General features: G+C 37.8%; 1 protein-coding gene across 1 annotated transcript in view; it reads left to right on the top strand.

Moving 5' to 3' along the window:
* AFTPH (aftiphilin) overlaps positions 1-23,741 on the top strand; it is a 71,158-nt gene that overhangs the window by 20,571 nt on the left and 26,846 nt on the right. Inside the window, 8 exon segments of the mRNA XM_082307181.1 lie at positions 4,859-5,010; positions 5,546-5,672; positions 5,997-6,053; positions 8,539-8,661; positions 15,628-15,688; positions 17,269-17,299; positions 17,301-17,440; positions 21,412-21,535. Of these exon segments, the coding sequence (XP_082163307.1) occupies positions 4,859-5,010; positions 5,546-5,672; positions 5,997-6,053; positions 8,539-8,661; positions 15,628-15,688; positions 17,269-17,299; positions 17,301-17,440; positions 21,412-21,535 (815 nt within the window).

Below are 23,741 nucleotides of genomic sequence, written 5' to 3'. Positions count from 1 at the left end.
TTGTTTTGGGTGATGATTACCATGTATCTTAAGTGTTTATGAAAAACTTTCATGCTTTCCCAGAAACTATGGGGCTTGAGTTTGTCACTGTTTGGAGAACCATGGTTCATTTTTGGGATGGCAGCTGTAGCCTTCTTTCACGTCTTTAGCATGTGTCTTTAAGAATTGCTCTTTTCAAATGGCAGCACAGAACACTTGGGTATCAAATATTTTTAGTAACATGAAAAGTGGAGAAAAGTTCTCTTTTGTGCCTTTTTTCAGGATTTTTTCACCCTGAAAGACATGACACTACTGCGTATGACAGAATTAATATTTTCAAACAGTCCATTTTGTATAAACAATAGATTGAGGTTTGTCGAAGATGGACATTTCCACTAGTTTCAAAATCTTGGCAATGCCCTTTATACCTGGAAGCTGTGACCACAGGATTTCATTACCAATTAGAAGAACAAGTTCAGCTGCTTCCTTTAGGGACATTGCCACTGCCTGGGAGATGTGTGTTTGTACGCTCATCCCCGTGTCCATTTGCACACATAGAATTAATTACTCTGGTTTCCTATGGAAACCGTTCTTCTCTATCATATATAAATAAGGGCTAAGCATTTCTGGAAACTTAGAAAGGATGAAAGGAAGTGTAAAGAATGCTATAATTAAACTGTTCCTGAAATTTTGGCACAATTCTTAAGCTCAAATTTGAAATTGGGTGCTGAGATGCTGCTTAGTTCTTAGAGACTTTCTGTTAATTCTTTCATTACCTAAGTAAGTTTGCGGATGATACCAAGTTGGGTGGAAGTGTCGATCTGCTGGAGGGTAGGAAGGCCTTACAGAGGGACCTGGACAGGCTGGATCGATGGGCCAAGGCCAACTGTATGAGGTTCAACAAGGCTCAGTGCCGCGTCCTGCACTTCGGTCGCAACCACCCCATGCAACACTACAGGCTTGGGGAGGAGTGACTGGAGAGCTGTCTGGCGGAGAAGGACCTGGGGGTGTTGGTTGACAGCCACCTGAAGATGAGCCAGCAGTGTGCTCAGGTGGCCAAGAGGGCCAATGGCATCCTGGCTTGTACCAGGAATAGTGTGGCCAGCAGGACCAGGGCGGTGATAGTGCCCCTGTACTCGGCACTGGTGAGGCCGCACCTCGAGTCCTGTGTTCAGTTTTGGGCCCCTCACTACCAGAAGGACATCGAGGTGCTGGAGCGTGTCCAAAGAAGGGCAATGAAGCTGGTGAAGGGTCTGGAGCACAAGTCCTATGAGGAGCGGCTGAGGGAGCTGGGGTTGTTTAGCCTGGACGAGGCTGAGGGGAGACCTTATCGCTCTCTACAGCTACCTGAAAGGAGGCTGTAGCAAGGTGGGGGTCAGTCTCTTCTCCCTAGTAACAAGTGATAGGACGAGAGGAAACAGCCTCAAGTTGCGCCAGGGGAGGTTTAGGTTGGATATTAGGAAAAACTTCTTCACCGAAAGGGTAGTCAGGCACTGGAACAGGCTGCCCAGGGAAGTGGTTGAGTCTCCATCCCTGGAGGTATTTAAAAGACAGGTAGACGTGGTGCTCGAGGACATGGTTTAGTGGTGGACTTGGCAGTGCTGGGTTAGCAGCTGGACTCGATGATCTTAAGGGTCTTTTCCAACCTTAACAATTCTATGATTCTAAGCAAGCACATTCTTAGTCACTAGCATGTTCTCAGATGTTGATCCTTTTCAAGAAACTTGATGCCTTACTGTTTTCATGATCCAATGCCTTTTGTCTGCCTCTTCCTTGTCACTGGGGATATATATTCCTGCTGTATTACAGAAATGAAGTAACCATCACCTGTTCATGTAAGATAAGGGCAAGTGATATATTGTAGGCAAAGTTAAGTTTTAAAACTTAAGTAGAGCATGCTTTTGTATGCTGAAATGTTAGGCTAGAATCTGGAATACTGTTTAGTGTTACTTCCTAAAAATGTAAATTAGTGTCTTTTGTTCTGGTCAACAAACACAAAACAGCCTACAAGTAATGTGACAGGTATTGTAGCTTACTGTATGGCCAAAATGATTGGGCATTAAGAGATGATTAAAAGGAAAATTATATACTGTAGAACATGACTCATTATGGTCAGAATATACCAGTGAGGTAACGAAGAGAAAAAGGAAAAAAAAAAAAGTGTGAGTCAGGTATGCTGTGTAATTCAGATCCTTTGATAGTATAATAATTATGGCATTTAGACATTATGCTTTGCAAATAAGTGAACCTGGTGGCAGTCCCTGTCAGGCATTTCTTTCACAGGTAGCAAAACTGAAGAGCTGATGTTCTAAGCAAGTTAATTTTCCTGCTTTTTGCAGTTAGCAGCTGAATAGGGGGAATAGACTGGACAGACTTGGTTCACAGTTCCTGACTCATCATCCTGACTCCGATACAGAATCAAGATATTCTGATAACGTGGTGTTTGCCTCTGTGTTATGTTTCCTGTGCTATGTTTGCTGATGTACATGGTCGGTGGTTTGCTTAATTGAGACAAGAGACGAGACAGATTTTCAGATAAAAATTCAAATGAGAAATGTTGTAGATAACTATTATAATTGTGAAGCAGATATTCTGGTGCATAAAGGTTTGTTCCAGCTATATCAGTTGCTCTAATTAAAATATGTAACTTCCACCTACCAGCCTTGCTTCTCTGAACCTTAAATCATTTCAGTTGTAACAAAAAGCCTCTGTCTGAGGTTTATGTTTGTAAATTCAGCATTGCTGCTGGAGTATGCTGCATCTCCACAGGAGGGCTCTGCTGGCATAGCTATGCTAGCACACACTGTGGGATGCTCGTGGGATGTTCGCCTACTCGGTTTCTTTTCCATTTCCCCAGTAGAAAAGCGGGTGTTGGAGCTGCTGGGTGCTGCCTTGTGTGCGGTGCAGCAGAGCGTTGGAAAGGTGGCTGCTGAGGAACTCCAAACTACAAAGATAGAAGTGCTCCTTGCATGCCAGGCTTGTGTCTCCTTCCCCTAGCAAGAAGAGAGATTTGGGTACTGCTGTTAAAAACAAGTACATTGGAAAAAAAAAAAAAGGCTTTAATTTCATTTTTATGAGCACACCTTGCAATTGGTACTTTTTAATAAATGTTAAGAGATTGCCGGTTACCTGTTTTTAGTGGGTTGAACTGGGGGGAATATTCCATGTTAGCGGTACATCTGATGTCTGAGACAGTTCATAGAGCTATAATAAAGTTGAAATTCTGTGTCTATATGGGAATACAACAGAGAGAAGAGATAGAAATGTAAGGGAAGAACTTAAAAAGAAGAAAGCATACTGTGCTTGTCAAAAAAAAAGGGGGGGGAGTATTTTGGTTTTGTGGGGGCGGGAGGTTGTTTGAGGGGTTTTTTGTTTTTAATATTAAATCCATCTGCCAAGGCCCACGTGGCAGGAATCGGAGCATTCTCCAGTGTATGCTGTGGAATTAAAATGCCTGGAAACGATTAATACCAATATATGCTGTTTATATTGCTGAGACCTTATCCTGTCCAATGGCGGTGATTGTGACACTCATGGAGAGAAAAGCAGGAGATATTTGCTGTGTTATGAAACTTTGTCTGCCTTCCTCAGATGAGGAAATCCTGCTTAGCCTCTCAAAACCAGGGAATATAGATCCGTAGCCTTCCCACAAAACTTCTGAGTATTTGTATTTACATACTCTTGGTGTGAGTTTATAATGTAAGGCAGCAGAAAGAAGGTCAGACAAGAGTAACCTAGATAAAGTTGTGGTTATGCAAACCGTGCTGCTATCTAGCTGACTCCTTATTCAGCTAAAATAAAACTTAGTGGGGATTTTTTGTTGTTTGTTTTTTTAAGTTATTTGGCTAGGATAGAAACATCCCCAAGGTTGGCTTTTAACCCCTGCAGGATCACAGCATTCAGCATCAACTGTCTGAATCATGAATGGGAGGAAAGGGAAACTGCTTGGAGGAAAGTAAGTCTTCTGTGTAAATTAAACAACCTCTAACATGTAAAAACACACAAATAGGTTTTGGGGCAAGAAAGTAAGGCATTCATTCATTCTTTTTTTTCTTTGTTAGTTTTGTGATCTGGGGAAGCACCAAACAAATCTTACAGATACTTTTTTGACAAACAATATATTTAAATGCCTTAGTCTTGGCTCTTCTGCATTATATGTGTGTATATAGATATATATATACTTACATGAACCATAGCAAATGAAGCAGGGGATTATAGTTTTCCTACATCTGAGTTATTGATACTAACAGTTTTTCAGGAAGTGTGCAGTCTTTGGACTATAAATAGGTTTTTCTTACCATTTTCAAAGTTGTTATCGCACCATGAGCATGTTGCACATCAGGCTAGGTTTTGTGGGACCTTTAACTGCGTACATCTTAAGAAGTGAAGCTGTCTTCTGAATCAACGTTATGTCTCAAGTTTGGATTGAAGTGCATCATCATTAGGTGAAATGATACTGGTTTTGGTTTATATTTCAGATAATGTTCAATACCAAGCTTGCTGAAAAAATGTGTTCTGTAAAACGCTTAGGATGTGTAGAATTGGAAACTAACACATCTTAAGTAAATGTAGCTTTATATTCATTGAACATCTTTTCTGCTAATTTATAACAAAGAGTGACTCTGGTAAGAACTGTTCTGGACTCTGCTGTAAGAACTCACTTGGCTGAGGGCAAGATCCTTACTGTTTCTCAGTAGCTAGCAGCCTGTATTTGGTGCTTATAAAAAGTCTTGTGATCCTCTCACAGTTATATATTTTGTGGTAAGTGAAACTTTGTATCAGCTATGTCTTGTTTTCCATCTTTATTTTTATAATTTTGGATTCCTTTTCTTTAAAGCAGTTAAAAAAACTTGACACCAATATTTTCTCTTTGATATAGACAACATTGCTAAGTCGTCTGGAACGAATATTTGAAGTCTGTTTTCCTTCCATGCCTGTTCTTGAAATTGAAGAAGAAATAAGTTCCTTGAATCATTTGTTGGAAGCAGGTGAAAAGCAGACGACAACTGAGGAGACCTTAGCAAATACTGGGTAAGAAGCCACAATGCGAGAAACTTAAAATGAAGTAGAAACATGTCTTCTTTGGGAACTTAAAACATGTAGCAGTAATTCAACATGAGTTGTTTGCTTCAAGCGTTTTGAAAAACTATTGTGTAAAAAATTAGCTATCCAGCAGAATGCTTGTTTTCAGTGACTACGTATACCAGGAGTATTTCACTTAGCATATCAAATTAGCAGCATATCATCTTCTTTTAAGTGATGTCTCTGAGTTAATCAGAATGTGTCTTATTAGTTACACTTGGTATCAATTGCTATATTTATTCCTGTGATGATGAAGTCTAAGTAGGCCTTGTCCTGTCTGCTGTGGACATCATTTTCCAATTATAAGTCTGAACTATAATTGTTCTGAGAACACTGTGCAGTTTTCGTTCCCCTGGGTGTTGTGCTTGGGCGTAAGTTTAATTGGAATGTATAATAAGTCACTTGCATTAAAAACTAGAATAAATATTCAAGACTGCTAAGCTGTTATTCCTGTTGATAACTTGATTTGTGATGGGTTGCATAGGGAACTGATGGATGTGTGGACAGAGCTGCAGGATATCCATGATGCATATGGACTGAGATACCAGTGGGGTGGCTCCCACAGCAACAAAAAGCTTTTGTGCTCCTTGGGAATCGACACAAGAAATATTGTGAGTCTGTCAGTAAAACTTACTTTCTAAATAATGGAGCTGCTTTGAATGTAGAATCAGGTGGAAGTCTCTTTGTATGAATGCCTGTCTCTTAATTGCATAGCTGCACTGAACGTGGCTTTTCATGGCAGACCATCTGACAACTTAACTTTTTATAATCCCTGTTAATATTAAAAGTCGCATTAGTTTTTAACCATTGTGTTATGTTTAACGTAGTATTTATTCTCTGATATTAATCTTATACAAGTTATATAACATTGAAAAAATATTATCATCACTGACACAGAAACTCTTAAGTAAATTTTTTTGTTATTGTTTTATCAGCTCTTTACAGGCAACAAGAAACAGCCTGTTATAGTACCCATGTATGCAGCAGGACTGGTAAGCTTTTTTAGTGTTATTTTTTTGTTATAGTTCCAACAACATTATATAATGAAATATATTAAATGACATTAAGGACCAAGTGTGCTGAAAGATATTTTTGTAAATACAGTTATGGCTTAGGCATCAGTAGAAATGCTAGAGAAGAATCATCAAATGCACAATTTTCATCATGTGTGCAAGCAGATTATTTTAAATGAAAAAAGTACTGATTTACTCATTTCATAAAGCAAGCTATTTATCTAATAAGGTGGGCTAGCTAGTTCAAGCTCAGTTTGAGGCATTTTCTAAAAAAGAAAAAATTGATTGAAGTAATGTATTAATGTGTATGCAGCAATAAAAAGTTTTTGTTGAATTTTAACTATTAAATATAAGGTATAGATGTAAGAATGTCAAGTAAAACTTGACATGAGAAACTAGATCATTAAATAGTTGTCAAAAACGACAAAGGAACATTGAAACTAATCAAAACATCAATTCACATCAGCACTTGTGGAAAACCCCAGCACTAAGGCCGGGTGCTTCAAAGGAAGGTTAAGAACTGCTAGATAGTTACGGTATTCCATGAAATGTGTATAAGAAGTTTTCTCAGCACTCTCAAGCATCCCTCTTTGTGCAACTGTTTCTCTGACAGACTGTCAATTACTTGATTGCATCTCAATATCCCTAGGTCAAGAGAGATGCGTGGTAATGCTTTGCAGTGTTATTGGTATATTAATAAAGGACCCACATATATATTAGGCTACTTATGCATACAAAAAGCATGTATAGCCAGTATTGTGTTGCCCCAAGTGCTAGATAAAAATAGCAAGCATAATTTAGATTTCTGTAGATTGAAGGAAACTCAAGTAACCTAGGGCAGTAAGATCAACTGTTTTCACTTAAGGTGATATTCTGTAATTCCTGTTTGGCATTTCAGAGACTGTGAGATGTCTGTAGTAGTAAAAAGATTCAGAAGATAAGATTTGCCATTTTTGCTAGTCTGAGCAGAATAAATATGTTTTTTTCTGGAAACCTATGTGTGTACGTATATGCATACAAACACACATAGTTTTATATCGTCATTCGCAAATTGAATAAAATAAAAGTTTTCTTTGGTATATATTAAGCCAATTTAATCTGTAGGTTAATTTTGTAGAGTGACTTCTACAGTCAGTTTCTAGAGCCGTTGTTTTCTGACGCATCAAGGTTAGCTTATGCACTTCTTTGGATGTAAGCGTGGTGTTCTGATACAGAGAGATAAAAGATCTCGTAGCAGTTGCTGTTTTCTTCCTGTAACATATTTGTGAGCAAGACTATGTTTGTACGCAACACGTGCAGTTTTTTGCAACAGATTGTTGTTGTTGATTAATTATCTCCTAAATTTTTTATATACTTGTGCACACAATAGGCTGGATGGAGATGATGGTAGGAATAAAGTGGCTTGCAGCTTTCTGTTGCCACGCTGCTTCATGTGTTTCTCTACTGTCCAAAAGACTTGATTTAACTGGTGGTTAAATTCTAAGCTCCCCTAACATGGTGTAGAAACATCTGTGGGACAGCTGATCTTGGTGGCTGACTTCCTGAAATTATTTTAAAATACACTAGTTGCAAATCCAGTGGTTTTATTTGGCGGTTTCTTTTCTCATACCTCATTATTCTGAGGTGGTTTGCGTGTCTAGTGCAAACTTTGGTCTTTCTGTAGATCTCTTTCTCACCCCCAGTTTTATTCAGGAACACCAGAGATTTCAGACTTTTTTTTTTTCATAGTACTGTTTAGCTTTGAACAGTTTGTTTAAAATTAAAAATGTGGTTTTAAGGTTTTAATTATTTTCTTAATTATTTTAATTATTTTCTTATTTCCATGTCAGTAATTATTGTTCTTGGTATCATTCTGCAAACTGATAATATGACTTGTTTCCTCTGAGTTACTTAATTGTTGAAATGGAATGAATGCACTTGTACCTTTCTGATGGGCCACTTGGTATTTCTGGAATAGTCTACACACAGTTGGGAGGAGAAGACATCACCTTGTCAAGTAACTGTTTCCTCCAGCTTAAATTACATTACTGAAAGTTGAAAGCAAACTCCAGCTAGGCACTTGAGTTTCTGTTATTGGCTCTAAAATGTTTCTTAGGCCTAAGGAACCAGGATGATTCTTTCTCCTGCTCCATCTCCTTCTGTCCCCCTCATGAAAGTGTCTGTCTACCCAGACGTATGGTTACCCACAAGCCCCTAGTTGAGGGTAGTACTACCTAGTAGTGTGTTTTCTGCAGTTCTTGGAATATATATATATATACACACACACACACACACACACACATACATACATATATATATATACACACACATTTATATTGTCATTCGCAAATTGAATATAAAAGGATTACAGTTTTCTTTGGTATATATTAAGCCAACTTAATCTGTAGGTTAATTATGTGTGTGTCTGTGTGGTTTTGGTTTTTGTCTTTTGGGGTTTTTCAAATGTATTTCTTTATTTTTTTAGGGTATGTTAGAGCCTACCAAGGAACCTTTGAAACCAATATCTGCAGCAGAAAAAATAGCTTCAATAGGACAGACACCTCCTGTATCACCAGAGATGAACACATGTACATCTGATCAGTTCCAGGTAAAAAAAAAATAGAGAGAGAAGGGGGAGGAAAGAAAAAGAAAGAATGAGGGAAACAATGGGGTGCCTTGCCTCTTCCTTCCTATTTTAAATATCTAGATGGTGTGTTCAAAGAGACCTGTATGTAAAGGGCAGGTGTTCCTTGTATCAAATTGAAGTCCTGCTCTTGGATCTACTTTTCATGTGTGACTGGGAGGGATTCCCTATGATAAGACTGTAGCAGTTGGTGGCCAGCATTTCAGAGTCCTGGTGGATAGTTACTGCTGTATAGCAGTAACAAGCTGCTCCAAAAGGCAGTGGAGAGTTACTTCCACAAATTTTAGATGTAACTTTACAGTTGTCCTTCCTCTGGCTAATGTTTTTAATCTTTGCTTTTTCTGAAGCTTATTGTAGGAGTCTGATACAAAATGAGTTCAGAGGAGTTCAGGAGTGAGCTTTTGAATTCCATGAGTTCTGTTTTGTTCTTGTTGTTCTGATATTATGATACTAGAAAACCACGTATATGCCATGCATGTTGCAGTGTGCATGGCTGGCAACTAGCTAATGGGATAGGCAGAGACATTTCATTTTCAGTGTCAATAGAGTGGTACTCAGCACATACTCAGAGAGTCAGCTGTGTCCCTTCTTAGTGCAGGTCTTGTTTAATCTGCCCAGCGTCTTCAGTTACCTGCCATGCTTGTGACTTCTGATTAAAGGCATTCCAAAATGAATTATCCATGTGCTACACCTAACCTTAACACTAGGTACTTCTGAGTATAGTGACTTCCTCGTGCTCTTTGCTCTGCCATAGTGCGGAGTTCTAACTGGGACATGCTTTTGTACCAGAGGAGGAATCTTTTTTTTTCATTATGGAATAGCAGTATGTCAAGTGGGCTCAGAACTGAGGTTATTTTATATAGTAATATACATGTTTGGTGATGCTTTCTATGCTGCTTCTCACAAATGCTATAGTGGAACTGAGCAACTTAACTGGGTGTTAGAAAAGGTAACAGTAATGATTATTGCAACCAGTTTGAGCTGAAGAAATCACTTGTGTGATTTCTATATATGAACAAAGTAGGAAAATTTCACTGGTTTTCTGCAGCGTTCAAAGTTCCTTTTTTTACAGAGGAGAAAACATAGATTAAACCATACGCTAAACATAGCGTAGAGAGCTGCAAGAGCCTGAAGTAGCATCTCTGACATGTGCCATTTTCTCAGTTGCTTGGCAGTCTTAGTGCTGAGTGCTGAAAATAAGAACCTCTATTTATCGAAGTCTCTTCCGCCCCCCCCCAATTATGAATTTGTACTTTTGGGTACTCCTGCAGCAGATTTTTCCATTACTTGTCACAGTTTGATAATCTCATCTTATAGCTTGCTTTGACAAGGCCATCACAGTTCAATGGTTGTGGTCCACGAATCATAGAATCATTTAGGTTGGAAAAGACCTTTAAGATCATCGAGTCCAGCCATAAAGTCCTTCAGTTAAATCCCCTGAAACCCAGTATGTTCAGTGTTTTTATCCCTGCACCTACCCCAGCTGCTTCCCGGGGAGTTTTGGAGGGTAGCGGGCTGAAGCCCCGCTGGCGGCTGCTATCAATCACCCCCCAGCACCCCAGGACCTCTGGATTTATACCAGTCCAGCCTTCTGCTCTGCTAACACAGCAGCTGCTGCAAGCGTGGGGTCGGAATCGAGGAAAAACAGCAAAGAGGAGGAGAAAAAACCCTCGCAGCAGGCAGGAAAGCCTGAAAAGATCTGGTTGGACCTGGGGAGGAAGAAGCCTGGCTTTCCTTGCTCTGCCCCCCCTCCTTTCTCCTTTGTCCCACCCCCAAAAAACCCACTGATCTGCCTGCAATGAAAAACAAGTCTTCCTTGAGCAGCAGCATCTTTTTTGGGGGGGGGAGGGAGGGTAGGCTGCGTTCCTGGGAAAGGATGGGGGCTGCCTCCAAGCTCTGACCCACACCTCCCCTCCAGCCCTGAATTAAAAACCAGGCAGCTCCGGAGGAAGAAGGGGAGAAGGAAAACAGGCCATTCCCTGCAAATACATACAAGAAGCTTCTGTGCTATCTGTCTGCACTGCTGGCCTTCGGTTATTTTTTCCAAAAAGACAAATACTAAAATAAGTTTCTGGGGAACAGATGAGTTAGAGCTCTAACCATTAAGAATGCTAAGAGGCCACAGTTAAGTGACATTCAGAAAGTTTCAGGGCATGAACAATCAATTCTCCACCTCAGAGACCTTGTTTCTTTCTTGGCCTCATCTTCTGTTAATGTTCGGTGGCTTATGTTTGCTTTTGGGAAAATCCAGCTTCACTTCACATTATGCAGACTGCCTCTTAGGAATATTCCAGATTGTAGTGGTATTAAGACAATGTGCCCAAATTTTGGTAAACACTTCATTAGGAACTGTACTATAAACATTGATAAATACGCAATGGAAATATTATGGGCAATTTTAGTGGACCCTGAAACTTCTTATTGTAAACACGGGTAATTTAGATATAACAACATAGGTATCTTTAAGCTTAACTAAGTAATTACACATTAACTGGGTAAAACTTCTAGAATCCTCCATTTTCAGGTGGCAATGATGGTTGGTCATTCTTATATTCAGAAACATCAGCATGTTGGCTTTCTTGTTGAAAAGAGAGGCTCTGGTTAATAGATTCCTATGCTTTGCTTAAGGAAAGGAGAAGAGTTCTCCTTTGAAAGCCTGGCATTTATGGGACTTGTACATGGATCAGGGTCTGTGCGTGTGTATGGATGACTTCCTACTGAGGGAACAGGATTGTGGAAGAAAGACTGTGATGATGCAAAAGTAGGAGTGGAAAGAACATTTGTAAAAACACAGAAATACCTCCTTAGTTTTTTCGTTGTAGGCGAACAGAGGAAAGCATGCAGAGATTTAAAATAAAGAGCATTAGAAATCAAAAGAATGAGGAAAAAAGCAGCAAATGAGCTGCAATAATTTTTCCTAGTGATTATATAAACTGTGTTTTGGCCTCCTTCCCTGCAGAGGCTCTCAGTGGGTTGGTTACACTGTGGAAATACAGTGGACAAATTTCCATCTGAGCTGTAAGGACAAGGTTTTCAAAATGATGATTTCTCCTTTCAGGCAAGTTAAGTTACTGACTGTGCTATCACATTAGTTTATTGTATAAAGATGACTATTGTAGACTCATTCTGGTTTATATTTGAAGGTAGTGTCTAAATTCTTTTTTGATCTGTTGTTTATCTTGACAATTGAGGGGTTTATTTCTCTGTTCCTCTGTGCTCATAACTGTAAGACAGTAAACAGAAAATGAAATAGTCCCCTGATTTGATTACTGTTGCCTTTATCTAAGCATGGTGTCTCAAAGACTTCGCAGGTCTGGAGTAAAAGGCTCTATCAAGGCACATCAGGTGTAAGAGAGAATGGCTGCTCAAATAGGTAACCCTTGATTGTGAAACCTGAGATAGGTACCCTTCTCTTCTGTTTTACAGCATCTGCTGTAGTGCACTTCTACACCATGGCCAAGTCTTCAGGCAGTGTGATTAAAATATCTTCCAGTGCTTGTTAAAAAGGTTGCTGTCGAGACTTAACGTTGACTGCTTTCTCTTGATTTGATACTGTTCTCTGGCTACCATAGTTTTAAAGTTTATTTATCTTCTTTTCTTTGGCTTTTTTTGCAAGGAGTTCTCTAGATATTTCTGCTCTTCTGGTATTGCTTCAAAGCATCATCTTCTCTCTATTTGGGACTATGTTTCTTTGGTAGAGCCTAGTGGTACCTTTGTCCCAGCGTACAGGATAACTTTGGGGTTTCTTACCTGCCTAGTTTTGCTTAGTAAGTTTTATATTGGAATAGAAATCTACAATGACCCGGACCTTTCTAGAAGAAAACTACCAGTAATTCTTTTCTGCAGGTGCCTATTGCAGCATATCTGCATGCATGTCAGCCACTGAATTAGAGAACAGTTGATAATACAATATGTATCTTACACTTGCTGGCTATTAGGGACTAAACCGTAATTAAACCCCATGGGGTGACAGTCTTTAAAAACACTTTTAATTACATAAGGGACCATCAGGACTTCTAACAATGACAGGCGCAAACTACCATATTATTGGCCACCAGCCAAAGGCTCCATCATGGAACTGCCCTCCAGTTATACATATGAGAAAGATCCAAGAATATATGTAGCTTTGTTGACAGAGTAAGGGAGAAAGATTTGCAGGTAAGAGATGTTACAGAACTTGCTATTGTATCAGATGTGACAGTTGCTTAAAGGTAGTGTCTGAGAAAAATAATTTTCAGAACTGTTGTAATTTTGCCAATGAATACACACAATGAAACGTATGAATTACTTCCTTGTAAACCTTTCTGAAATATTTATGATGCTCATTTGTGGGCTCTATCTAAATATTGATACTATATTTGCATTACAAGCCCTTTACAAGCCCTTCTATTCCCTGCTCCCCCCCGTCCCCCCCCAGCTTTAAGACAAAAAATACTTCCTTTTTTTTTTTTTTCTTTGTTTAATTTTCCTTGGGTAATTATTGGCACAAACATTTACATTTTACTCCTTTGGATTATAAAAGCTCTTACATAATACCATTCTAAAATTACTGTGTGAAAACATCTCTCACTTTGATAAAAGTGAAATATGATGCAGTAAAACCAGCAGGCTTTTTAGTTTCCTTTTTCTCACTTCCTTAACGTTCAGAGTAGTAGTCTGACAGCTGAGGATACTTTTTCATTTCTGTACTGTGTCCTGTAATCGAAGATGGAGGGAGGAGTGAGAGCAGTTTGCCCTGATTCTCAATATCCTTCTAGATTGGGCGCTTTTCCTTAAAGCATGTTATTAAAATACTGGTTGTAAATGCACAAGTCCAGGAACCTTGCAATCTCTGAAAGACAAAACATTGTATTCCCGTTTGCAGGGCATGTTCCCATTGTCTGAGATTTCAGTGCTGTGTTCAGGTGTCCCAGTGTAGTTAGTTTTCTTGGAGACAAGGTCACTAGAAACAGAAAAGTTTTCCCGTCTGTTTAATTGGCTTTTGCCTCTGCCCTCTCCTTTCACTTTGTTTGCTGTTGTATAGACCAGAGCTTGCCAGCATCCCGTATAGACGGGGTCTGCTCTACTTGCCACCCCCCTCTTTTGCAAGTGGTTGAAGTCAGCAGAATGGCCTCATCCCCCAGGGCAGGCTAATACATTTAATATACTCTTACTCATTTGGAGTCAGTTGTATTTTTTTCCCATTTTAGGAAGAATTCATCACATCCTTTGTCCTCTCTCTGTAGCAAATTTGAGAATCAAGTCATCATTAAAGGGAAAAGCTTTGCCAGCTGTTGGTACCACCTTTTCCATGCAATTCTGTCACACTCATGAGTTCTGACTCGGTCTTTTGATGCAAAATGTAGTGGGTGTTTTCCTCACTAAGTGAGAGTTGGTAGGAAGCTACTTTGTTTCAATTTGAGTTCATTTTCCTCAGGGCAGAAAGCTACTAAATTGTCTTTTTTTTTTTTTTTTTTTTTTAAAAACCCTTTTAATGTTGATATATTTTAGGTGTGACAAACTTTAAACAAGCTACTGATGATAGTGATCATTACTTCATCAGGTGTAGCTTCCACACTGCTATTATGTTTCCATGCAAATCATTTCAATGCCAGTAATTTCATTACCAAAGCAAAGTAAAAAATGTAGCATCAGCTCCTTAAGTTCCATGGAGTGAATACTGTTCTAGTTGTGCTCCGTATTGGAAATATTTCCAAGTCATTAGGTAGAAAGATTTTTTTTTTTTTTCTAGGCAAGGCTTTTACTACAAGTAAATACAGAAATCTCCAGCTCCCTTCATTTTTTTTTCTTTAAACATCTATCACCTAGCAAAAGCCTATTACAGTTAGCTTAATTGTACAAAGCTAGCTCAGGTTGCTATAGTCTCGACTTGTGAATCTGCATATTTTTTCAGTGTTGGATTGTTAAAAGTTTTTTTTAAAAAGTTAAAAGCTTCCATGGCTTTTCTTCCATAAGTGTGGTTGTTCTGTTAGAAGTTGAAGCCCCATCCTTTCCCGGCACTTCTTGACAGTTGACTTCACTGGGGAGAGAGCCGAAAAGTAATGCATAGAAGTAGCAAGATCAACTTATTTCAGACATTTTTGATACTGTCCCATCAGTTCGTATCCTCAGAATATAGGCGGACAGCACTTGCAGGTTACACTGCACCTGAACACACTTTCCCTGTAAAGCATGGTCCCTGCTGCTTGCTTGATTTACGTGTGTGTGTGCAAAAGACGTAACAAGAGGAAAGGAAAAGGCAAGGATGGGCTCCCAGAAGGAGTCAAGGTTTCCATGCTCCTCTTATTCAAGCATTGTTACCAATGGTTTGTTTATATATTGGAATGAGTTAATCATTAAAGGATAATAAGTCACAGGATTTTATTTTTTTTTAAAGGGGGTGGACTGGGGAGGGTGTTGATAGTTTGTCCCTCGCATGTAGGGATTATATCTCTTAAAAGCAAAACAAACCGAAAGACTTGTGGGCTATTTGATGGTAAATAACTGATTTTATATATAATCAGGACAAAGCATGGATGTACAGACAGCTTTCACTAATAACCCTATTCTAAATTTGCCCTATAATTGTGTATACATAATTTCTTATGCAAAATGACTTGTCCTCCATGAAAGTAATAGTAGTTTAACTTTCAACTATGCCTTAAGGTTTTTTATTCAATTCGTATGTTTTAGTTAATTTGCAAATCCTGTTTGAATTAGAAGTTATTTAATCTGTACTGTTCAGAATTTAATGAGACTTCCTGTGGTTGAACAAATCTACTTCGAATCTTTAGTGCATAGTATGAAAATACACACCTCCCTAAAGTTGGGGCTTGCTCATTTAGTTTTCTTTTTAATATTTAGATGCTAAAGAATCTGTTGTTTGAACTGCTTTGCATTGTTGTAACCTGAACTGACTATAAAATCTGATTTCTGACTTTTCAACTCTAGGAATCTCTACCACCTGTCCAGTTTGACTGGAGTAGCAGTGGCCTTACTAACCCTTTAGATGGTACGTCTCTCCGTAGAGCCTCTAGCACCAGAGCTAGAGATAAGAAAGCTACAAAGTTCAGACAAACATCTATCTGCTGATTATTTTTTTTTTTTTTTAAATACACACACATATATATAAAAATATATATAATATTTATTTCTTACTCCTAACTTTGGAAATTCAGGCTTTCTTTCTGATTAACTGTGCCCCTACGTGAAGTATTATGTAGTCTGAAAAATATTAAGTTAAGCATTATTTTAGATTCCTGCCATATGCTAATGACACAGTGGCAATATTAACACTTCATTATATACATAACTGCAGATTATAATGAAACTCTGAACAAATGAGCATTTTAGATTGACAAGTCTTACTTCTTAAAAGTATTTTTCACCAATGAACTCTCTCTTTAGACATCCTTTGAATGACAAACTTGTGTATAGTGGCTACTTCAAAGCACAATATTTTAACCACAAACTGTTTGCAAAAGATACACTTCTTGAGCTGAAAGTTTTCAGATTTGCAGATAATTTTATATTTCAAAAACGTGACTTCATCTGTTATCACTTTTGCTTACACTCAAGAGCTAATTATAGCTGATATATTAAATTAAAGAGGTAGCTACCAACTTATTTGTATCTGTAAATGTATATAGTTATCACGTAAAAGACCCTTCACCTATGTCTATTTTAATAGCAAAGTGAGTTGTGCCACCGCCTCCAGTCTCAGAAATGTAAGTGCATGCAAAGTAAATAAAACAAGTTTTGGAAACTTGTTTGATTGACAGACTAGAAACCTGTAAAGAAACTGATACCTTTATGAGGAGCCTGCTAACAGCAATTAATTCATGACACATAAGTTGTTCAAAAGCAGGCTAAAATAAACTTCATCTCTTAGCGCACTGGTGTTGCCTCACGGTGTTGTTTCAGAACATGTGGGATATTAAGAGTTAGGATAGTAATATCATGGTGCTGAAGGAAAGCCTGGATGGACCCTTTTGCTGTTGTCTGGTGTCTTATTACTTCAGTCAATCATCATGCTTTCTTTTTAACAAACAACTTCTTTCAAAATGTACCTTGGTTTGATTTCTGTTTTAGTACTAAAGGGGAACAGTATAATTTACCAGTGAGGAACTGGATATAAGACAGATATTTGCTACCCTGTGTTCACACTGCTTTAACATAATGATTATTAATAGCTTAAAGCTGCTAAATAAAACTCTAAAGGGTTTTTTTTTTGCTTCTTTGCTATTTGGGGATCTGCTAAGTCTTCCTGATGAAAGAATGGCTTTCAACTCCAGTGAGGGCAGAAAAAGCCCACTATATTCTAACTATCAATTGACCTATATATTGTTTCCCTTTAACTGATCACATCTTTCTCTCTGGGTCGTGCTGGTTCTCTTTCATTTTTTAGACTGAAATAAATATTTCAATTTTAAAGTTACTAGTGTTGATTTCCTTGCTGCATTGTACATGAGGAAATGTGCACTGAATTAAGTTGTTAACATTTTAGAAGGTACAAACTAATACTGTAAGCATTGTTTTCATGTCAATTTTTAAATTGCGTACTGAGTACTAATTATAACTTGCATGTTCAAGTGTGTGTCTTACCCCTTTTTACACATAAACCCCTCCCTTGGCTTACCTTCTATATGGCTGCCTACCAACACGGTCACTGAATTTCAAGCTAGTGGAGGTTCCACTCTTCTGAACCTTGATTTCTTTGGGCCCGTGGATGACAGTAGCTCTAGCAGCACCACCACAATCCCAGGTCAGCAGAGTGTTAAAACCACAAATGTGATATTATAACGACTTACTAAAAGCATGAGCACATCACTTGACTTTCCTATAAACAAGGAGAAGTTTTACATTGCATTTCTCTAAAATGTCTTTCTACTATGTTTTTCCTTTAATCTGTGTTCTGTTTTCTGATGTTTTGTATCGAGTGCGAAGTATTTAAAAGGTACTGTCAGCTCTGTATTTGTCACATGCTGAAGTAATGAATGGCTCTTATGCTCTTGCAAATAAGATGTTAAAACACTTGTTTCAAATGAGAAATTTTGAAAGTTAACTTTCCTAAGCACTTCAGAAAAATTGAAAAATGCTGTAGATGTGGCGATTCCCAAAAAATGAGGCTTGGTCTCTTCTGAAGGAGTGTCTCCAGATTACAGGATACGATGTTATTTGGAAATGATGTGTGAATATAAAGTTATGGGCCTTAACATATCACAACCCCGTTGGTGTTTGCTGCTACCAGGTGGTTGTAATTTTTTTTCTTTGTGTGAACTACTAATATTAATGATAAAGTGAAAAAAGTGTTTTAACAACATTCATAATAGAAAACAAAGGTAGTTGCATGTTTGTGGGATATCAGAAGTTCATGTTAATTATAAAACCAAAGCACTTTATCTGCAATTTACTCCCTTAGAAGGAGATGAAAACACCACTCTCTCTATTGAATAATACGTGAAAGTAATTGAATTCACTTATCGCATGGTTTTGACATGCTCTGAGTATTTTGTGCGAGCTTGTGAAAAACCTACACTTTGAATAAATTTCTGCAGGAATTTAAGGGAACATTTGGGGAATTTATCCCAGTGCATAGGTTAAATAGATAAGGCAAATACCCCTTCAATACAATGCCTGAAGCCATGATAATCACTTACTTTATAGGATGGGGTTCCCCCCCCCTTAGTGATTTTAATTTAAAAAATCAATTTTTGAGAGGTTCGGGGGTTTCCCACATTTCAAATAAGTGCTTACAATTATTATTGTATTTTTTGTTTTTAAAAATCTGCTTTTTTAGTTTTGAAATCTGATCATTGAAGACAATTTTATGGCATCGCATTCCAAATGTCTTTTTATTGCACCCTTGAGAAATGTCATTATCAGATGAAAGACGGCAGGTTTGTCGTGGATGTAATAGGTAGAAAATTCAAGATGCTCGAGTCTTACAGCTTCTTTTGTAAGCGTGTGCAAGTCTATCGACATAAAATCGTCAGTACCCAGTACATGTACTGCTCGCGCAGTCGGGTACGTTCTTGTGTCCTGATGGTGCGCACACTTGAAGTGATTACTGGAGAGATACTCTGTTAGCCTTCTATTGCATTTTTTTATGTTGTTGATGTTGTTTCATCAAGTTACAGGTATTATCACCTTCCTTGGTATGCCCTATAGTGCCTCTTTTTATTTGTTTGGTTTTGGCTTTTCTTTCCTCCTGACTTGTTTCTGGGAAAGTCATTTGTTTCTTGGCTTGCAGCTCGTGTGTTTGTGTGTGTGTTTAGGAGCTTTGTGTGGGGTTTGGTTGGCTAACTTTCCTTCAATATCTCATTAAGGTTTTGCAGTGCCTTCCTTAAATATTCTCTAATCATTTGAATAAAACGGAGAATATGCAACTCTTAAAAGTAACTAAAATAACTGAAAGACAAATTGTTATATCTTTTGGCTTAAAGAAGAAACTTCTATTACTGATAAAAGTTTGTTCTTTCTGTGAAGACCGTGATTTTACTTACTATAGATCTACGCTGTATTCTTCTCAGTCTGATTTCATCAGTAGCCAAAATCACTTTTTATTAAAATTTACATTCTACATCATGAACAGGGAGTTACTCATTTCTAGTGTGTTCCCACAGATTTAGCGTATTGGTTTATTTTTCATGTTGATAGTTTAACATAAATGTAGCTGAGTAAGAGGTGCCTGAAGAACACTAAATTGAGCGGTGACATTGCACTACAATGAAAATGAATTCAGGACCGTAAACGTGAATATCTAAATGATGTAACTGATAAGGTTGCATTTAACACTTGTTGCAGAGTTGCATGTCAAAGGACTCCTTGTTTCAATTAGTCTTACAATTTGTACCTTAATGGGATTTCACAGGCTTCTGCAAGTCAAAGTGTATTTCTTCAAGTCTTCCTCTCCCTGTTTGAAAGTGGATATTTTATGGAATAGCTGGGCTTTTTCTTATTTCCAAGTTCTGTAAACATCTGACAGTACTTAAAGTCTTGGTATACTGGTCTCAGGACAGCACATATTTTGATGTTTTGCATGAAACTGGATGAAATTAACTTTGAAATTCCAGACTTAAAAAAATCTAGGTTGAAAGGAGAACTGATTAATTTCTAATAAACTCATATTAAATGGAGCAAATCTTCCCCCCCCCCGCTCCTGCAGCTTAACCAGATGATTTTCCTAATTTTACTTTTTGGTCAGCTTAGTTTCCTAACAATGAAAGAGTGCTTAACTTGTGCACAAATGACGAATGATCAAGACACAGCTTGGGGAGAGTTCATGCAAAGCAGGCATGAGGATTATTAACCTCACCTGTCTGTGCACATAGTACTGCCATTACTGGGTGGAAAAGGCAGGACAACAGGCACAGGCTTTTTTTTTTTTTATTTAGTAATCTTTCAGTATTTCAGAAGTACTTCTAAAAGTGTCTTGATCCAGGCAAGTAAACTGGGTAAAATTATCAGCACATGAGTTTATAAATGCTGGTTTTTATATTAGGTAGCTACATGGGACCATTGCATCCAAGTATTTGCAGCGTTTGTTCTGTAGTAGCACGAAATGCTTCTGTGTCGTCCAAACCAGCTGGCACTAGCGTTACACTTGTTCAGAACGCAGGTATCTATAAAACACGATGCTTCTGTACAAAAACTCTGTGCTATTTTTAAAAAATATTTATAATTGTAGATGGCGCATATGCACACTTCATTTAAACCCATGAAGCATAAAATAGCTGAAACTATCACCAATCCTATATATCACTATATCGCTAATTTAAAATGCTTCTGAGCAACAAAATGTGTTGTAACAGCCTTTCCTCTTGATTTATTTTGATAATTCTAATTCCTAGAGACTTTTCTAAAGAAAACATACTTAATATCTGGAAATTCTAGAGCTACTTCTTACTGAGATGTGATGCTTGATATTAAACAGGTAGAATCTCACTCATACATGAGTATTTTTTTGGATGCAGGTTTCCGTTGTTTGCATTGGTTTTCAGAATGACCTCTGCTGATAAAATTTGAAATCCATTCACAATGTGTGTGATGTCAAAATTTAGCATCTGACTTAAGATACCTGAAACTAGGAAATCAAGGCTGAAACATCCAGATACTTGATGCTTTATAAATACTTGAAGCATGAAAAGGAAGCATAGACTAAAAGTTTGGGGAGCATTATACGTATTAGTATGTAACTTTTCTAATGCGATTCCACTTGTATGTATCATAAAAGCTGCTTTTCCTCAATTCAAAAAATTTTAACACAACCTCTTGAGGAAAGCAAGATACTAAACGCACTTTAATGCATGCCAGTGCTGTGTGTCGTCTCTCATTAAAGAGTTGGTCCTTGTTAACACACAGCATTCTTTTAATACAAACAGTTGAGTTGAAGTAATTGAAACAATTCATTTTAACACAGCTGATGTTTTTACAGCTGTTTCACTCTAAAAGGTAAATCAAATTTTTGTTTACTCTTAGACTGAGACCCTGTATGCCAGACTTGAGCCAATGTGTGTGTGTTTTGTAGTACAACTATAAAAGCCACTGAAAAAGGGTGGGGAGAGAAGACAGTGTTTCAGAAATGCCGACATGTTCTGTCACGTCCTTTTCATGTATCTTGAAATTATAAATGATTCAGATGTTTACAGAAAACAGTCTCTAGCAAGTTGCTCTGTGGCTAACTATGGCTATACTCGCCTCCAACCATCACTGACTATCGTTTTATACTATAAGGTGTGGATCCTGAGTTGTATGAATTGACAACCTCAAAACTGGAAACTTCCAATGCAAGCAACAGAGTGACTGATGCGTTTGCAAGACTCATGTCCACAGTGGAGAAGGCAAGCACGTCCACAAGGTAAATACTCTTTGTTGCCTTTTTTTCTTCTTTTTCTAAGGGTGGCACAAAATGTGAGGAGTGAATGTGTGTGCTATTTTAGGTCAGAAGTTCTTGAATGATCAAAAGTCTTAAATTTAATAATTAAATTTAAATACGAAATTCATAGTACTGTAGTTCATATTTCAAATTATCATAGAACTCTAAAATAGGATGGGAATCAGTTCATGAGCTGAAAGAAAAAGATCACCATAAGTTGAAAAGCTAAAGCCAAAGACTGAACTGGAGGAAGCGACTTTCTGAAGAACAGAGCTGATTCCTAAGAATGGAAGGGTAAACTGAACCACGCAGTTCGGTGACCTAGGACTTTGACAGAAGACTCTCCTCAGTCCTCCATTTAATTTATTGATATGGAATGTTCCACAAGTAAAATGATAAAACTGACTAATAATTACGACAATATTTGTCCCTTCCCATATATTTTTAGCACCTGTCAAAACTTCAGTGGCCAAACATCAGACTCATTTTGGTCTTGCAATTAAGGAACAAGCGTGTAGTTGGTTTAGGATGTCCTTTCTGCTTCATGGATCTCACGTGAAGTTGTGTACTTTTTTTTTATAGGTAGAGTTTATATAAAGGCTTTAGGTGTGAAATGTCTTCCTTGAAGTCTGGCCTGTTGAATGGGTACAGAATAGTTTCTCCATTTACAAGCTTGTATTCTTTGGGGTTATCTTTTGAATGTGTGTCTTAGCAGTAGGATCCTGGACTGTCTTAACACGTAATTAACGTCTGTGCCCATTAAAAGAATTGCTGAGTGATTCTCACCAAGTAAAACGTTTCTATTGTTGAGGAAGTGCGTGCATCAACATGCAACAAGCACTAGTCGCTTTGCAACTAATAGATAGTAATATATCCTCACTCGTAAGTGAGCTTTAGGTTTTATTCAGCACTCTAAAACAAAATATTTCCATGCAGCATAGCACTTAGAGAGGAGGCACGGTTGAAGAGTTGTGGCAAATGCAGTGAGTTGTAATGCTGGGAGATAGCTGGCTTTCTTAAAATGACTAAAACTATAATTTTTCAAGAGCTCTTTTAAAACATGTTCTTTCATTGAGAAAACTGTCTTGCTAGTTTTCCTGCAGTGAAAATGTTCAAAGTGAACACTGAATAAAAAAAATCAACAAGCCATGAAATTTCAAGGGAGAACCAGTAGAGGGAACTCCACACTTCAGTGCTGATTTTTGTGTCTCGGCTTTTGGATTGCCTGTTTTTCTATCCATGGAGTGCATATGCTCTTTCTGAAGATACACTAGTGCAAAAGGTTAACTTTCACTAATTAGAAAGCATAGTTACAGTTGAAATATTTCTGTAATATATTCTAAGTCTAATTTAAAAGTAACTGCAAATTCACAGCAGGACACACAAACTCCAAATGTATCTTTATTAATTATTTTATCTTCACTCATAGATTTGTACCTGCTTGCTTGCTTTAAGATGTCTTGGCTTACTTTTTCTTTACAAAGGAACAGGGAAGTCTGCTTTGCTTAAATGAATGTTGACCTTCATTTTTCAGTATTGTTGTTTTTGATATGAGGGGTTTAGGGTTTTTCCAATGCTTCCATGGTGCACTTGAAAGCTCTTGCTTGTGCTGTTAAAGTTCTTTATCCAGATATCAAAGTTCTTCCCCCCGTTCTGGAGAGCATTGCTTACTGGTAGGAAGAGGTTCTAGATCTGTGCTGTAGCAATATATCAGTCTGTAGGAAGAGGCTGGGGACCTCAGACTTGGCGGTTAAGTTCAGACACATACAAGAATTAGCTGTTTTCACTGTTTGATATGTTTTTTGTCAACTCTGAATTTTAAAAATTTCAAGAAGTTTGTTTTTTGCTGTTGGTTGGTTTTTTTTGTTTTGTTTTGTTTTTTTTTTATTTCATGGTCTCCAAAGGAAAAGCAGCCTGGTTTTCTGTTTTTCAAGCTAGAAACCTTCAGAGATATGAGAAGGTCTTCTCTCAGCAGTATGCCAAATGTGTTGCAGTATGTTAGCTTTTTCTAATAAAATTGTTTTTCTTTTGAAATTTTTTTATTCTTTCTTAATGAACTGGAGACTTTAAAATAGGAGTGGCTGCGTACAGCCGACTCAACAAGGATGACATTCATGCACCAGCCTGGAAATATGGACTATTAGTCATTCATGATAACTGATTAGGGAAGATGTGGCCAGTGTCAGCT

This window comes from Platalea leucorodia, assembly GCF_965183815.1.
Source record: "Platalea leucorodia genome assembly, chromosome: 3".
In the NCBI taxonomy this organism is placed as follows: Eukaryota; Metazoa; Chordata; class Aves; order Pelecaniformes; family Threskiornithidae; genus Platalea; species Platalea leucorodia.
This window is presented reverse-complemented; position numbering and strand designations above follow the sequence as displayed.